This window comes from Mauremys mutica, chromosome 3 (assembly GCF_020497125.1).
Source record: "Mauremys mutica isolate MM-2020 ecotype Southern chromosome 3, ASM2049712v1, whole genome shotgun sequence".
NCBI classification, from domain to species: domain Eukaryota; kingdom Metazoa; phylum Chordata; order Testudines; family Geoemydidae; genus Mauremys; species Mauremys mutica.
Window position 1 is genome coordinate 146191917 of NC_059074.1, and position 18759 is coordinate 146210675.

General features: G+C 45.4%; 1 protein-coding gene across 1 annotated transcript in view; it reads left to right on the forward strand.

Annotated features, from left to right (window-relative positions):
* Positions 1-18759, forward strand: part of TTC27 (tetratricopeptide repeat domain 27) — a 202724-nt gene that overhangs the window by 73474 nt on the left and 110491 nt on the right. The window contains exon 9 of the mRNA XM_045011797.1: positions 11699-11765. Coding sequence (XP_044867732.1) covers positions 11699-11765 — 67 coding nt within the window. The remainder of the gene's footprint in view (positions 1-11698; positions 11766-18759) is intronic.

The window sequence follows — 18759 nt, forward strand, 5'->3', positions numbered from 1 at the left end:
TCAGTGTCACTAGATGGGACAGAACACCACACCCAGAAGGTGTGTGGGTTACATGTGCACAAGTGACTTTAGAAGTCCAGACCTTGTACTAGTTATTTTAGTATAAGGCTTTGTCTACACTGCACAGCTTCTGAAAGGTATGCAGTGTAGCCGCTTTTTGTTGGCAGGAGAGATCTCTCCTGCCGACAAAATAAAACCACTCCCAATGAGGTGCAATAGCTTTGTTGGTGGGAGCGCATTTACTGCTGACACAGCGCTATCCATACCGGCGCTTTTCGTTGGTAAAACTTTTGGTCATGGGGGGTGTTTTTTCACACCCTCGAGTGACAAAAGTTTTAGTGACGAAAGTGCAGTGTAGACATAGCTGAAGAGTAGAAGTTATGCAATAAAATTTCTGTTTATAGGTGGGCAGTGTTTAAAGGTGGTGAAGAGCACTAATAAATATTTGTTGGCAATATGACCCAACTTTAAATACAGCTCATGAGTATACATTTTTTAGAACAAGCCAGTTAGAAAGTGGTGCCAGACATTAAAATGATCTTGCCATGGTCAGTTTGTAATATATTTTTTTAAATTCTAAAATACATTGCTGTACACCAGTAACCGCAGCTGTGTTAAGAGAATCCATTCAGGAAATCATCTTCCTGTCTTGCCATTCAGAACTACTTACATAATGAATCTCAATGGTCATGAATTGTTCATGAATCTGAAGTGTCTTTCATAGAAATTATAGCTCTGCAAGACTAAATGAATCATCTTGTCCATCTCCCTGCAATTGCAGATTTCTATTTAAACATACATACTCTGTTGTTTAATTTGGCTTCAAATGACTTGAGCAATGAAGCTTCCACTACTTACCTGGGAACATTTTCCTGCAGCATTATATACCCCATGCTAAGGGTATTTTTTTCCTGGTATCAGCATAATTTTATTAATTTTGTCCATTTATTTCTACTTCTACTTCATTGGAACACCCATGATGCCTGGTCTCTGTTGTTTGTATTGTACATCTACTGACACACTATTATAGCCCCTCTTAATTGTTTGGCCAAGGTGTACATACAGAGGAGTATTTATCAATTACAGCAACCCCCTCATCCTTTTGGTTGGTTTCTTTTTGAGTGCCCTGCAAGATAGGACACTTTCTTGTATTCCCTTTTTTAGCCTGTTATTCACTGCAGTCATTCTTTATGAATTGCAGGTTGCTTTTTATTCTTTTAAAAGTACATTTGTCATGCAAATATATTTTTGGGGGATGAAAAGGGAAAGGGAACTGCACATTTTGATTAATAGTTTTTGTACTTTGTGTGTGTAGCGTGCAGAAGTGGAACCAGGAAGGTTCGATTATTATCAAAATTTGAACTCTTCTGTGTTTGCCTTTATTTTTCTCGATCTGCTGTTAATTCATCTAAAATAATTATGGTTATTAAGAGACTTTCTGATTTTTTTATCTATTTTTGGGAAGGTTGAGCATATTTTCAGTAGAAATAGAAAATTGACCATCTGCTTCTGTTAATATTTCATACATAAAGTCACAGTCCTATTTGTGACTCCATTGTTGGTTGCCGTGGAGATGGCTGTGGTGTTCCCCTTAACAGCTGATTTCAGGTAAGGGAAGAAGCAGCTGAAGCAGAGAAAATCTTAAGTTATCAAGTTTCTGTTTTCATGAAAACTGCCGTGGTAATTTTTTTTAAAGGAAGGAAAAAACAGACTGACACACGGAGGCAGAATTGTTTCCAAATTCAGTGTTCTCCAAAGGTTTCCATGAAGCATCGGTATCATTTTAAAGAAACATACATCTTCAGGTGGTAAGAGGAAAGGGATGTTTGTTATTGAAGTATGGAAGTAGGTTGTTGTGACGTTATGAGTGTGATATAATATCTCATTGAAAGGTGACAGGGCAAGAAAGAGTTAATTAACTCATAGACTGACCTGACCTATGGGTGAACCTTGAGGACTGGTTAGGAAGATATGTAAATGACTAGAGCTTTGAAATGCAAGTCTGAATTGTTAGAGGTAGAAGGGGAGATGTCGGCTCAGGGCTTGTGATGTCAGCAAACAAGTCTTGTCTATTGCTATAGTTTTAATTCAAAGATCAAAAAAGGAATATTAACATTTATGATGATACTTGAGTGAAATAGCATTATTGTCTATGTGTCTCTTTGAAGGTTGTGCTAACCTGTATCTGAACTGTTTAATGGATAAATTATCCTGTGCTAATTGCCAGGATATTTAGGAGAAGGAGTTAAGCCTATTGTTTTCTCAGGCCGAAAGGCTGCTGGAAATGTATAAGAAGCCTGGGATACGATCCTTCTTCATCTCAGATCTGCTTTGGGTTTCAAGACGGGGAAATTTTAAGCCATAAGGATTGAGATCCCCAGTCAATAACTGGAGCCACCCTGAATATGGAAATTGGACTATAACCTATGGACTATTTCTAAAAGGACTTTTGGCAACTACAAGCTCATCTCTACTGTGTATCTGAACCTCAAGAATTGAATTCAAGTCTGTCTGTATATTAATCTTTTAACCAACACTCTCTTTTTTCTTTTTAAATAAATTTTAGCTTAGTTAATAAGAATTGGCTAATAGCATGTATTTTGGTTAAGATCTAAGTTATAATTGGACCTGGGTATGTGGCTGATCCTTTGGGATTGGAAGAACCTTTTCTTCTTCTTCGAGTGATTGCTCCTATGCATTCCAGTCAGGTGCGCGCGCTGCGCGTGCACGGCTCTTCGGAAGATTTTTACCCTAGCAACTCCGGCGGGTCGGCTGGGCGCCCCCTGGAGTGGCGCCGCCATGGCGCTGGATATATACCCCAGCCGGTCCGTCCGCTCCTCAGTTCCTTCTTACCGCCCATGACGGCCAGTTGGAACAGTGGAGTGCTCTCTGTCCTCCACAGCCCTAGCGTTTATCTACCTTTGTATGTATATAGTTGTTAAGTACTTAGTTGTTAGATAGTTGAATAAGTTAGTTAGTTATAGTTTAGGATAAGGGAATAAGGGGGGTTTACCCCTCTTCTTCCGCAACCGGTGCGGGCTCATGCCCAAGGCACCGGGGTTAAGCCCTGTGCGACGTGCCAGCGGCACATGCCGGTCGGGGATCCGCACGACTCCTGCCTGCGCTGCCTCGGGGAGACTCACCGTCCAGATAAGTGCCCTATCTGCACGGCTTTTAAACCTCGAACGAGAAAGGAGCGGGACAGTCGTTTGAAACAGCTCCTCAGGGAGGCAACGCTCCAGCCCCGGGACCGACCCCGCCGGCGCCGAAGTCATCATCAGCGCGCAGCGCACCAGCGGCCCCGAGCCGATCCGGTACCGAGGCTTCTCGGCCTCCGCGAGCGGCACCGGCGACCCGGCACCGTTCCCTCTCCCCGTCAAGAAAGCGTAAGCCGGCGAAGGCAACCTCGCAGCCGCAGCCTTCGGGACCAGTAGCCCAGCCATCACCGACGCCTCCGGTACCGGCTGTGGCGGTGCACAGACCATGCACCGTACCGTTGACTCCGGCGCCGCAAGGGCCGTTGAGTCCGGTACCACCCTGCTCCCCGGTGCCGACCGCGGTAGAGCTACAGCTCCCGTCCACGCCCGAGACATTCTCGACGGCGAGAGAGCTCATAGAGGCACCGAGCCTCCGGCCCCCGACAGCGCCGGTGTGGTCTGTTAAGTCAGCGGGTAAGCCGGCTATGATGCGGCCCCCTTCCCCTGACAGACGGGATAGATGGTGCTCCAGGACTCGGTCTTGCTCCCGGTCCCGAAGACGGTCACCGTCGCGCCGCTCCAGGTCCCGGCACCGCTCATCATCGCGGTACCGTTCACCTTCTCGATGCCGGTCGCAGTCCCGGTACCACTCAACATCGCGATACCGGTCGCACTCCCGGAGACGCTCCCGGTCCCGATCACCGTCCCGTCAGCACCGCAGAAAGTCCGATTCCCGGCACCGTTCCCGGCACCGTGACTCCAGAAGGCACTCCCGGTACCGCCGGTCGAGCTCCCGGCACCGGTCGAGCTCCTGGCACCGCGGCAGTCGATGGTCTCGTTCGCCATCTTGGTACCGCGATGACCGGCACCGACCCTCGGCACCGCCCGGGGACAGGTTGCCAGTTTCGACGGCGCAGTCCGTTAGCGCCTCCGCACCTCCGTGGCCATCCCGTCACTCATCGGTCGCTTCGCGGGCAGACAGCTATGGCCATCTCCAGGCGGCCCCGCACGGACAAGTCCACGGGGCACAGCAGTGGGGTTTTTGGGTCCCCTGGGCCCAATATGAAGCTCAAGGGCTACCTTGCCCCCAGCGGACCCCAGCCTCCGAACGCAGAGTGCCGGAGGCCACTGTCAGCAGGCCGCCCCCATCACTGGGTGAGGCCCAGTTACCGCCTGATCCCACGGAGCATCCACGGTCCGAGTCAGCTGCCCACCCCATAGAGGACCCACTTGTGGAGGCGGTGGTCCAAGGTCTGTCCTCGTCATCTTCACCAGACGAGGCGGTGGTGGGGGCTTCTACGGCAGACCCTCCACCTATTGACTTGCGGGCCCACCAGGACCTTCTTCGCAGGGTGGCGAAGGCTATCGACCTTCCGGTAGCGGAGGTCACTGAGGACGAGGACCCGGTGACAAATGTAATTGGAGCTGAGGCTCCAGTGCGGGTGGCCTTGCCATTCATCCGCACTATTCAGAAGAACGCCACTACCATCTGGCAGTCACCGGCGTCCGTCCCTCCCACCGCCCGCGGTGTCGAAAAGAAGTACTCCGTCCCCCCCACGGGGTACGAGTACTTATACACCCATCCTGCACCAGACTCGCTCGTGGTCCAGTTGGTCAACGACAGGGAGAGGCATGGTCAGCCAGCTCCAGCGCCGAAGTCCAGGGAAGCGAGGCGCATGGATCTGTTGGGCTGAAAGGTCTATTCGGCAGGGGGTCTCCAGCTCCGAATCGCCAACCAAATGGCCCTCCTCGCCAGATACACCTTTGACATTTTGGTGTCCCTGGCGAAATTCGCAGAGCTGATCCCAACAGCCTCGCGCCAAGAGTTCACGGCCCTCCTGGAAGAGGGCAAGAAGTCCTCCAGGTCCTCCATCCAGGCCGCTCTGGACTCCGCGGACTCAGGTGCTAGAACCCTGGCCTCAGGAGTAACCATGAGGCGCATCTCCTGGTTGCAGTCCTCCACATTGCCACCGGAGGTGGAGTACACCTTGCAGGACCTACCCTTCGACACTCAGGGTCTGTTTTCTGAAAAGACGGATTCCAGAATTCAGACCCTGAAGGACGGTCGCATAGCCATTCGCACTCTGGGTATGCACACACCGGCTACCCAGCGAAGGTCCTTCCGGCAGCAACCCTACCGGCCATTTAACCAGCCTAGGTCGCGACCCTACAATAGCCGGCGTCCCGGCCTGAGTCGCCGTAGACCGTCGGGCAACAGGCGCAACCAGAGCCAGGCGCCTTCCAAGGCCCCTCAAGGGCCCAAACAGGCCTTTTGATGGGACGCCCGAGGACAGCCCATCAGTCTCTGTACCGGATCCTTCCCGTTTATTTTGCAACCGCCTTCAATTTGTTTCGCCCCCTCCTTCCCACCCGCCTTCCCTGTCCCTCTTCAGGGACCCCTCTCACGAGCAATTCCTCCTACAAGAGGTCGAGACTCTGTTGAGCTTGGGTGCCATAGAGGAGGTGCCTCACGACATGCGGGGCAGGGGATTCTATTCCCAATATTTTCTTATCCCCAAGGCGAAAGGAGGTCTCCGACCCATATTGGACCTCCGGGAGCTCAACGCGTATGTGCTCAAGCTCAAGTTTCGCATGGTCACCCTGGGGACCATCATTCCCTCCCTGGATCCGGGAGACTGGTTTGCCGCCCTCGACATGAAGGACGCGTACTTCCATATCGCGATTTACCCTCCCCATCGACGCTATCTGCGTTTTGTGGTCAGCGGTGCGCACTACTAGTTTGCGGTGCTACCCTTCGGCCTGTCCACCGCGCCGAGGGTCTTCACCAAATGCATGGCAGTAGTTGCTGCAGCCCTCCGCCGTCGTCGCATTCATGTATACCCATATCTCGACGACTGGCTGGTTCGCGGGACATCCCGACAGCTGGTAAAGGACCAGATGTCAGAGATACTATCCCTGTTTCGGTCCCTCGGCCTTCTCATCATTGCCGAGAAGTCCACTCTAGCTCCATCACAGCGGGTGGAGTTCATCGGAGCGGTCCTCGACTGCACTTTGGCCAGGGCCTGCCTCCCACGCTCTCGGCACCAGACGATGGTATCCATCATCCAGGACCTTCTCACCTTTCCCACGACAACGGTTCGGTCCTGCCTGCGCCTCCTGGGCCACATGGCGTCCTGTACGTTTGTCACGGCGTACGCGAGGCTCTGCCTTCGCCCCTTTCAATCGTGGCTGGCGTCGGTATACCGCCCGCACCGCGACTCAATAGACATGGTAGTCACCGTCACAAAGCCGACACTCGCTTCGCTCAGCTGGTGGCTGAACCCAGAGGTCGTGTGTGCAGGAGTCCCGTTCCGTCCTCCTCGCCCATCCGTCACCTTGACCACGGATGCCTCGGCGTTGGGATGGGGGGCTCACCTGGGCGACCTTCACACCCAGGGTCTCTGGTCCCCCCAAGAGCTAGCTCTCCACATCAATGTCCGGGAGCTGCGAGCGATCCGCCTAGCGTGTCACACCTTCCGCGCCCGTCTGCAAGGCCGCTGCGTGGCAGTCTTCACGGACAACACGACGGCAATGTTCTACGTGAACAAGCAGGGCGGAGCCCGCTCCTCCCTCCTCTGCACGGAAGCGATGCTCCTGTGGGACTTCTGCGTGACCCACTCCATTCACCTGGAAGCTTCATTTCTTCCAGGAGTGCAGAACACGCTGGCCGACCATCTCAGCAGGTCGTTCCTCTCACACGAGTGGTCTCTTCGTCCGGATGTGGTGCACACAATTTTCCGGAGGTGGGGGTTTCCCCAGATAGACCTGTTTGCTTCCAAGGAGAACAGGAAGTGCCATCTGTTTTGCTCATACCAGGGTCGCTCCCCAGGCTCCCTGTCGGACGCATTCCTCTGCTCCTGGACGGATCACCTCCTCTACGCCTTCCCTCCGTTCCCGCTCGTACACCGAGTGCCATTGAAGCTTCGGAGGGACAGGGCCCACGTGATACTCGTCGCTCCGGCCTGGCCGAGGCAGCACTGGTACACCCTGCTGCTCAAGCTCTCCGTTCGGGATTTTATGCCCCTTATGTTATGGCCGGACCTCATCACGCAGGACTTCGGCAGACTCTGTCACCCGAACCTACAGTCCCTCCATCTTACAGCTTGGTACCTGCGTGGCTGACCCACGCAGAGAGGGACTGTTCGGCGGCAGTGCAGCAAGTCCTGCTAGAGAGCAGAAAGCCTTCCACTCGCTCCACCTACCTTGCGAAATGGAAGCGTTTCGCACTCTGGTGTGATCAACGAGGCCTCAATCCCTTCGTAGTCCCTATCCCTACCATCCTGGACTACCTCTGGTACCTTAAGGAGCAAGGTCTTTCGGTCTCCTCCTTGAAGGTACACCTGGCAGCCGTGTCCGCCTTTCGTCCATCCATAGAAGGTCGTTCCATCTTTGCTAACCAGATGGTTTCCCGCTTCCTTAAAGGCCTGGACTGCTTGTACCCGCCGGTGCGGTGTCCTACTCCGACCTGGGATTTAAACCTCGTTCTGGCCAAGCTGATGGGACCGCCCTTTGAGCCCCTGGCCACATGCTCTCTACTCTATCTCTCCTGGAAGACAGCCTTCCTTGTCGCAATTACATCGGCAAGGCGAGTCTCTGAGCTCCGTGCCCTAACGGTTAGTCCACCATACACCGTCTTCCACGGAGACAAGGTGCAGCTTCGACCACACCCGGCCTTCCTCCCTAAGGTGGTGTCGGCCTTTCACCTTAATCAGGAGATCTTCCTTCCGGTCTTCTTCCCGAAGCCGCACGCCTCACCTCGTGAGCAACAGCTTCACACCCTGGACGTCCACAGGGCCCTCGCTTTTTATATCGAGCGGATGAAGCCCTTCCGGCGTTCGACCCAGCTGTTTGTAGCGGTTGCCGATCGCATGAAAGGCGAGCCGGTCTCCTCGCAGCGGATTTCTTCCTGGGTGACGGCATGTATCCGGACATGCTACGAGCTTGCTCGCGTGCCATCATGTCGCCTGACCGCTCACTCGGCGAGAGTGCATGCCTCGTCGGCCGCCTTCCTAGCCCATGTCCCCATCCAGGACATTTGTAGAGCGGCCACCTGGTCTTCTGTCCACACCTTCGCTTCCCACTACGCGTTGGTGCAGCAATCCAGAAACGATGCAGCCTTCGGCTCTGCAGTCTTACACTCTGCCACGTCTCACTCCGACCCCACCGCCTAGGTAAGGCTTGGGAATCACCTGACTGGAATGCATAGGAGCAATCACTCGAAGAAGAAAAGACGGTTACTCACCGTAGTAACTGTTGTTCTTCGAGATGTGTTGCTCCTATCCATTCCAGACCCGTCCTCCTTCCCCATGTCGGAGTAGCCGGCAAGAAGGAACTGAGGAGCAGACGGGCCGGCTGGGGTATATATCCAGCGCCATGGCGGCGCCACTCCAGGGGGCGCCCAGCCGGCCCGCCGGAGTTGCTAGGGTAAAAATGTTCCGAAGAGCCGTGCACGCGCGGCGCGCACACCTGACTGGAATGGATAGGAGCAACACATCTCGAAGAACAACAGTTACTACGGTGAGTAACCGTCTTTTTTATATGATGAAGTAAGATTTTTAGGAATCATCATCATATCTGACAGGTGTGTCTGGATGGAGGCCTGAGGCTGGGTACTTTAAGGGAACTGCGTGGTTTGGACTTCTAAGTGACCAGTGAGGTACTAGAGAAGCTGTTTTGTGCTGGTTGGTAAATCTAAGTATTGAAATAACCACCAGCGTTTGGGGTTTGTCTGCCCCGTTTGGTTTGCAGTTCACCCTGTTTGTGAGTGACCTCAGCTGGCTCCCACGGGCAGTACCGTCACAGTTGTATTTAGCCATATACGTGTAATAGCTAATATACAAACCCTTTAGTAGTTGTTAAAAATATATTGTATTATTCCTTTGGTTACAGTAGTTTTGAGTGTTTTATCTTTAGCTTGAAGGCTGGTATCCCTTTACATGCTTTACTAGATAGTTTACTCTTCATATTTTAATTTTACTACTTCAACCAAAAAAAGAACGAACCAATAAGACAGTAAAATATTGGAAGAGAGATAGCAACTCTTGTAGTAAGAATACCTCACATTTTCTAACATAACTGCTTGCCGCTTGTAACTTTGAGAAACTTTAACTATCCAGACTGAAACTTTTCATGCTTTGTCTTTGCCTCATATTGACGTTATTTGAAAAGTTTCAGTAAAAGTGTATGAACTGCTTCAAAGAAGGGAGCCAAATAGAGTTGGTCATGTCTGTACAAGCAGCAGGATAGGCTAGCTGCCCCAAGGATGTACACATCCGAGCCTCAAGGCATGTACTTGGAGCCGATAGCACCTCACGTTACTGCAGCTACATTCTATTTTTAGTGCGCTAGCTTGATGAGAGCTGGAGTGAGTATATTTCCTTGACCTAGGAATTACCACCAGCTCCAAACGTAGACATATCCAACATTACTCTTTTTTCTGTCTCGCTCACTTAGACTGTAAGCTCTCTGAGGCAGAGGAAATGTGTATCTGTTTGTCCAGCACCTAGAATGATGAGGTGTTTAGGCACTATTGGAATACAAATAAAAAATATTGTATTTCTCATCCTCCTTTTTCCCTACTGTGTCCTCTCTGAGACCCCATCATCTTTTTTTATCTATGACTGGGTTCTTGAGTCAAATGTAGAGCTCTAGATAAAGTTCCTTGGACAAGGTATCTCTTTCCTTTGTTCTGCAAAACCTATGGTATGCTTCTCGGGTGCTGTGTACATATAATATTTGTTACTCTGGAGGAAGCAAAATGGTATTCAATAATTTTTTTAAAATGGGATTAATAAAATCCCATGAGCCATGAAAATTCCTTCCCAACTCTGAATTAGGTAGTTTTGGTGGATTAGGAGGATGTTCAGTGTGGTGAGAGCAAAGAAAACAAAATGTAGATATATTAGGTACAATACTATATAAAATTTTCAAGTTAAACTTTCTTTATAGATAGACCTCAATGAAGGAATACATTCTGCATTGAAATTATGTTCTGCTGTGATATTAATGAAACATAAGGTTGAAAAATATAAATGAGCAAAATTCGGGAAATGAAAATGTTCTCATTAATATGCAACTTTAACTGTGTCCATTGTGCTTATGAATGGTAACAATCTTTAACTACATAGTTGCATATTATGTCTATAATGCAACTATACAATATATGCACAAAGTATAATTATTATTAAAGTTGGAGGATAATTAGATTGGAGACACAAAATTTCTCCCATTTGAAGGGTATAGAATTAAAGAGCATAATCACTTTTCATGTTCCGTGGCTCCCATGAGAATCTTTGCAACTTTACCTGAAGAACATTACCACTGTATTCTTTATATTTTGCAATGTCAGGTACTTGGAAAAAGCAATTATAAAGTTTCAGTGGTGATCATTATTTGTTTATAGTGTGATTTAGGCCTTAATATAATTTGGTGTTTCACATGGGGCTGGAATTATAACCCTGTCATCCCCTTTTGTACCATTTGATGGACTTCATATATCACTTGTAGTACATTACAGGATTTGGTGAGCTGTTTTGAGTTGTTTGTGTAAGAAATATCCAATTATTTGGAGTTGTGTACCCATTTCCTTTTTTGGCTTTACAGATACATCCTACTGTGATTAATATCCTTGCCATCTCTCATCTTCTGCTCTGTTTTTGGCTTTTCCCTTGTGTTTGCTCACTACAGCCTGCTGGCAGCTTACTGGGAGAGGAGCCTCTGTCAGTGCTCCCTGACAGATTGAAAGGAGGTTGCATATTCTAGAAATCTTTTACCTTTCAGTACTTCTCCTTAAAGGTTATGGAGTTTTTCTCTTTGGAGAAGATTGAGACCAATTACCCATTGATCAGTAATCCTAACACAAACAAGTGTCTGGAAAGACAGAAAATGGATTTAAAATACTGGCTTAATGTATCTTAATTGACACTGCTTATAAGCTTAAACTAGATAAGGTATCTTGGCTTGTTTACAGAAAGAGAGTGGATACAAAAGAAAACTAAATGCATAACATTCCTTGAAACTAATCCCCTTCTCTGACCACTCTGCTTCTCTTTCTGTGTCCCCCTTAACACGCTTATTAAATCCTTCCTCTAGTTCTCCCAGTTTTCTGAAGGCAAAGAGCTATAAATAGAAGTTCATAAAACAGTTTTGCTCTCCACCCTCTAGATGATGGCACTAAGGAAGAGAAAACAATGATTTAATGCCACTTTGAAGGGTCTTTAACAACCTATCTTGGGTACCATCTTTTGAAAACCTCCTTGAGAGGATGTAGCATACCCAAATGTCTTTTTTTCCCCCCCCCAAATGATCTATGACTTATGGACAAAGGCCCAAACCCTCTGTTGCACATACGTAATAAAACATTTTTATTCATAAAAAATTCATTGTTTTCTAAAAGATGTTTTTAGCATTTTGCAAATTTGAGAAGCATGCTTTATATATAAAGATTGTATTGATTGAACTGAAATTATTTTGTATATACTGAAATAATTCTTGTTTTACAGCATAGATTTCCAGAAGAACAACCCAATACACAAGCTAACTGAAGAGGAGCTTTTAGCATTTACATCAGTAAGTAACTTATCTCTGTTTTTTTTACTATATTTATATCTTCCTTCAACTTCTTTAAGTGAAGTACTAAGCTGTGACCCATCAACTATTTTGGTGAAATTATTTATGAATAAAATGTAATCTAGTTTTGGTCTGTTGCTTCCACAATTATGAAAAAGCACATTGTCTGTGTCTGTCTGTCTGTCTGTCTGTCTGTCTGTCTGTCTGTCTCTCTCTCTCTCTCTCTCTCTCTCTCTCTCTCAAATCAATGCTGAAATTCAGCCTTGTTTGCTTCACCAGCTCTGCACTATAAAGTTTACATTTAAAAAACCCCACATACTATTTTCATTTCAATGTCTTTTACAAATGTTTAATGAGAGAATTTCTGACTATTTTAGATTCTGATTCCCTATTGGGAGTTGAAATTTAATGATACAGGTCAGGCCCTTACAACAAATTCTTCACACTGATTTAGTGCTGTAAGTACTTTCCTACCTTGTGAACATATAATTCTCAAGAGTCTTTTGTAAATTAAATAGAATAGTGCAGTCAGAAACAGTATTCTGATCCTTGCGAAGCCTTAAACACAAGAGCATACATATTATTTTTTGGGAGTCAGCTGAACTGAAGTCATTGAAAGCTAAATGTGTATTGTTTACACATTTCTTTAGCATGGTTTCTATCTGTTATATTTGACTTATGCTGAAAGTGAAGGATTTTGTAGTGTGCTTTCGAGTGGCCCACTAAATCCAGGTTTTAGCATTAATACTGTATGAACTTGTTCTGTGTTCCATTGTCAAGTTTCATCAACATGTCTGTCATGAAGAAAAGAAATTTGTGGTGGGATGAGGAGACTTTATTGAAGTATTCAAAATTATAATAGTATTGTGAAAATGTATTAATCAATAGTAATCCAATAGTTGTCCAATAGTTCAAGAATAAGTGTGTCAGTGAGTGGCCTAAATGCCTGTTAATTGAAGCATTTGTTGTTGGACAAAGAGAAAAAAAATCAGAAGAAGGTGATATGGAATTTGCTAACCAATGTGGGAATGTTAACAGATCAACATTTTAGGGTCTCTGAATCTGGAGTGGCAGAAGCTGACTGGTCTGTAGTTCCCCAGATTCTCTTTTTTCCCTTTTTTAAAGATGGGTACGATATTTGCCTTTTTGCAATTGTCCTGGACCTCCCCCGGTTGCCACAAGTTTTCAAAGATAATGGCCAATGACTCTGCAATCACATCAGCCAACTCCCTCAGCCCCCTCGGATGCATTAATTCCAGACCCATGGTCTTGTGCATTTCCAGCTTTTCTAAATAGTCCGTAACCTGTTCTTTCACCACTGAGGGCTGCTCACCTCTTCCCCATACTGTGCCGCCCAGTGCATCCTTAGGGAGCTGACCTTGTCTGAAGACCGAGGCAAAAAAAGCATTGAGTACTTTAGCTTTTTGCACATCTGTCACTAGGTTGCCTCCCCCATTCAATAAGGGGCCCAAATTTTCCCTGACCACCTTCTTATTGCTAACATACCCGTAGAAACCCTTCTTGTTACCCTTCATATCTCTTGCTAGCTGCAACTCCATTTATGCTTTGACCTTCCTGATTACACCCCTGCACGCTCAAGCAATATTTTTACAGTCCTCCCTAGTCATCTGTCCAAGTTTCCACTACTTGTAAGCTTCTTTTTTGTGTTTAAGCTCACCAAAGATTTCTCTGTTAAGCCAAGCTGGTCACCTGCCATATTTACTATTCTTTCTGCACATCGGGATGGTTTGTTGCTGTGCTCTCAATAAGGCTTCATTAAAATACAGCCAGCTCTCTTGGACTCCTTTCCTCCTCATATTAGCCTCCCTGTGGATCCTGCCAATTAGTTCCCTGAGGGAGTCAAAGTCTGCTTTTCTGAAGTCCAGGGTCCGTATTCTGCTGCTCTCCTTTCTTCCTTTTGTCAGGATCCTGAAATCGACCATCTCATGGTCACTGCTGCCCAGGTTGCCACCCACTTCTGCTTCCCCTACCAATTCTTCCCTGCTTGTGAGCAGCAGGTCAAGAGGAGCACGGCCCCTAGTTGGTTCCTCCAGCACTTGCATCAGGAAGTTGTCCCCAACACTCTCCAAAAACTTTCTGGATTGTCTGTGCACTGCTTTATTGCTCTCCCAGCAGATGTCAGGGTGATTTGAAGTCCTCCATGAGAACCAGGGCCTGTGATCTGGAAACTTCTGTTAGTTGACCAAAGAAACCCTCGTCTACCTCATCCTCCTGGTCTGGTGGTCTATAGCAGATGTCCACCACGACATCACCCTTGTTGATCTCACTTCTAAACTTAAGGCTGTTCAGAGTCTTTGGGTTTTCTCTATTTTCATGCTGGAGCCTGGAGCAATCACACTGTTCTGTTACATACAGTGCAACTCCTCTACATTTTCTCAGCATGACCACTGTCACTTGAACTAAATTAACTTCAGTGTAGATAACTCAAGTTAATTCTGAAGTGAAGGTTAATCTTATTAGAAGGTAAAAGGACACTGCTAGAAAATAGGTTGGAGGAAACTGACATCCCTGTGAATCAAGAGTTATTCAGGGACACAGCCATAAAGTTGATGGTGATGTCTAGTTATATCTTCTTTTCTGGTCTGATCAGAGCATTTTGGAAGATGGGGGTGGCGTGGGGAGAGAATTTCTGGGACTCTCCCATCTCACAAGGTCACAGAGCTCCAGCGCTAGCCCAAATGCCTATAATGCAATTTTTATAGCCCTGCAGTCTGAGCCTGAGTCAGCTAATACAGGCCAGTCCCAGTTGTTTTATTGAGGTGTAGACATACCCTGAGTTACTGTAAAGGAGTGTGGTGAAGAGGTCACAACTACTCTCTGGTTACCTCAGACTCGCTCTTTGGGTTGTCTTCCTCCTAGTATATCTGTAGAGTCTGCCTCTGTGGTGCTCATATCTGTCATCAGCAGCAGCATGATATTGACATTCTTGATACTGTAGTTTCATTGCTGCTCAAAGATTCTAGATAGCAGCTGTGAAACTAACCAGAATCTTTTAAAATTCCCTCAGTCATGAACAGAAGAGAGGAGATGGAGTTGTCTGCAGAGTCAAGAAGACAATGCTGCATCATTCTGTTCATGTACAGCATGGTTGCAAAGAAAATTTTAAGGCTAGAGATTTCTGCTTTTTTTAATGAAGTCTTGCATTCTGTAGAAATTCATAGCTTAGTTTTCCATGCTCAGCAGGAAAAGAGTAAATTTTTCATGCCCTGTCTATAATTTTAGAGAATACTTAAAACTGAAAAGCTAGATTTGTAAGGAGTTCTGGCTGTTGGAGTGCAGTTAAGACTATGACGAGATGATAATAAATATGTAGTCTGATTATTTTTAAGCTGTGAGACTATTAAATATTCAATCTTCCTGGGAAGAAAGCATTTAAATATTCAAGTGAGGAAAATTTCCTGGCTTTTACTGAATTACCTCTGGTGATTTGAGACACTGATCTTTTGCCACAGAATTAAGTATTGAACCAAAAACATCTTTTGTCATGATAAACCAGTTTCAAGTGCACTTGATGTTAGACCCCATATTTCCGATGCCCCTTCTTAAAGTCTCTTCCAGTGAGTATCTTCCTTTAGTTAGAGGAGTAAGAAAAAGGAAGCAGAAGTAGACGTTCAATAAGGATATGCATTTAGAAATTCACTTTTATGTCTGATACCACTGAAAGGCAGTAAAATTACATTGAACCCTTTCCTCATCCCCTGCATTACTGTTAAAAATGATGGCTTTCCACACTTCTAATACCAGCCACTGATGACTCCTTTACTTGTCCTTTGTTCTTCCCTGGAGTAGCATCACAGTGTCCCATCTCATGTTTTTTTTTCCTTGTGGAAAAGCAGTGGACTATGATAAAAACAGCAGAATGACATATTTGGAGCTCTTACAAATCTAGTGTCAGGATAAATGGGGAAATCCACAAATCTATTTTTATCTAGAGTTGGGCAAATACTGAAAAAAAGTATTCATGGGCATTAACTCAGGTAAAAACCATGAATTTACATTGATTTTTGTTCATTTTCCATGATAGTCCTATGAATTCTATTTTCTGCAAGAAAGTTTATTAGAAGAAATCTCATGAATATCCATACAAGTGTGTTCACGAAGATTTGCTCTGATTTATTGTGACCTAAGTGATCATTCAAATACCACATCTAATAATTGGTTGAAGATAAAATGTAGGTGAATCATTTGCAAACAGTGCAGAGGTTGAGAAGTTTGCATAGGATGTTTGAACAATTCTGAAGAACAAGCTAGCAAAGATCAGTGTGCTCTTGGATAATTCACAAACCAATAAAAGGGCTGAAGTTGTCAAATTCTTCATGGTTTATAGCTCTGTTTGTACCTGCGTGATGGGACACAGGGCACTGGATTGCAGCACTTGAAAAAGATCTAGGTTTGAGGTATCAAATCTCTCTCTGAATACAGGTATCCAGCTGGTGATCAGATCTTGATTTGAAAAAGTTGCAGAAATGCAAGTCAGCAAGATTTAACCATCAGATTGTTAAACCTAGTGGTTCAGGCTACATTTCTGGAATATCTATAATTTCGAGAGTAGGACTGTGTGAATATCTTAAAAAATCCATGGCAGATTACAAATTGCAGATATGTTTTGTTCCTCAGCACTGCAATCATAATGTGTTGTTCTAGAAAGATACCTGCCACCTGAGGAAATAGATTAGGATTAAGTACTAAGGGTAAAATCCTGACCTCACTGAAGATGGTGACAAAACTCCCATTGACTTTAATAGGGGCAGGATTTTGCCCTGTAAATTTACAGTTAAGTAATGATTAAAGACATAGGTTAACTACACTGAACCCTTACCAATCTTTATACTAGATACAAGAAATCAGACCTATGAAATACAAAAGTAATATTTCTGCAACAGATATAAATTTAACATCAGTTGGCCAGCCTTGAAGTGGTGGTGGATGTCAGCATTGTATTAACGTCAAGTCTGTTTTAATCTTTTGCACTTCTTTAATGCTTTCCTTGAGAATCTTAAAGCATTTTACAAACATTCAAGGAAGTTTTGTATCTTCACTGAAAGACTTTTACAGATGGCTAAACAAGCAGAGTGACTTGCTTTGAAGGTCATACAGCAAGTCAGCAGCACTGGAAATAATTTTTCTCCTTGGCTTGTGGAGCTCCATATGACAACATAATATGTATAGGTGCTTGTAAGTAAATGGTTCAGGAAGCTGAGTGTATCACTATATAAATTACTCACATTTGTTTACGTAAGCTTTTCAGCCTTGTACTAGCAGATGATTTAAAATTAGCATTGCTGTGATAGATAAATTAAGCCTAGTGATGTACAAGTATTTTTTAGTTTACACACTGACAGCTGTTGTTTGGGTTTGAATTAATACTTTTAAAGGGGGAGGGGGATTGAAAAAGAATTGGGAAGGAGAAAGATGAATGGTGAAATAAGGGGAAAGGAGAAAGAGTTAAGGTATGAGGGAAGAGAAGAGAGAATGAGGCTTTACAAGATAATTCCAGAATGAAAGAATAAAAATATTTGAAGAAACGTTAAATAGGGACAAAAAATACGGGAGCGGAGGGAGAGTATTAAAACACACAATCAGAATAGAAAAGAGAATTAATGAATTTAGAGAAAAATATGTTTAAACTTAGAAACATTAACCTAAAGGAAAATACATGGGGATGAGGGGAGAGGAGAGAAGATACAAAAAGATATACACTAGTAGGAAATAAGAACGTATAAAAGGGAAAAAACAAAAATAAGATTATCAAGTTTCAATTAAATTTTATATTATAAAGAGTTTGCTAGAATGTTATTATTATTCTTTGAGTGATGGTCCCTGTTGTATTCCACTGAGGTCTATATGCATGCGCCATGCATCCAGAGCCCCACGTTTTCCTATAGGTTCCATAATTTTCATAACAAGTGTCTCTGTCTCACTTGCTTTGCTGGAAAACAGTAGATATTGCTAATTATTATTCGGTATACTCTTGTGGAAACTCCAAAGTCCTCTTACCCTTTTAAGTTCTCCATTGCTCTATCAAATTTCCTAGAATCTTCATGTTTTCAGTCTCCTGCTCTTCATATCTTTGCTACCTCCTGCACAACTTAATGATGGATGAAATACAGCAACAATCTCTAATTAAATTACGAATTTAAATCATAGAATCACAGAATATCACGGTTGGAAGGGACCTCAGGAGGTCATCTAGTCCAATCCCCTGCTCAAAGCAGGACCAATCCCCAACTAAATCATCCCAGCCAGGGCTTTGTCAAGCCTGACCGTAAAAACCTCTAAGGAAGGAGATTCTACCACCTCCCTAGGTAACCCATTCCAGTGCTTCATCACACTCCTAGTGAAAAAGTTTTTCCTAATATCCAACCTAAATCTCCCCCACTGCAACTTGAGACCATTACTCTTTGTTCTGTCACCTGGTACCACTGAGAATAGTCTAGATCCATCCTCTTTGGAACCCCCTTTCAGGTAGTTGAAAGCAGCTGTCAAATCCTCCCCCCCCATTCTTCTCTTCTGCAGACTAAACAATTCCAGTTCCCTCAGCCTCTCCTCATAAAGCATGTGCTCCAGCCCCCTAATCATTTTTGTTGCCCTCTGCTGGACTCTTTCCAATTTTTCCACATCCTCCTTATAGTGTGGGGTCCAAAACTGGACACAGTACTCCAGATGAGACCTCACCAATGTTGAATAGAGGGGAGTGATCACGTCCCTCGATCTGCTGGCAATGCCCCTACTTATACAGCCCAAAATGCTGTTAGCCTTCTTGGCAACACGGTCACACTGTTGACTCATATCCAGCTTCTCGTCCAGTGTAACCCCTAGGTCCTTTTCTGCAGAACTGCTGCCTAGCCATTCGGTCCCTAGTCTGTAGCAGTAAATGGGATTCTTCCGTCCTAAGTGCAGGACTCTGCACTTGCCCTTGTTGAACCTCATCAGATTTCTTTTGGCCCAATCCTCTAAGTTGTCTATATAATCC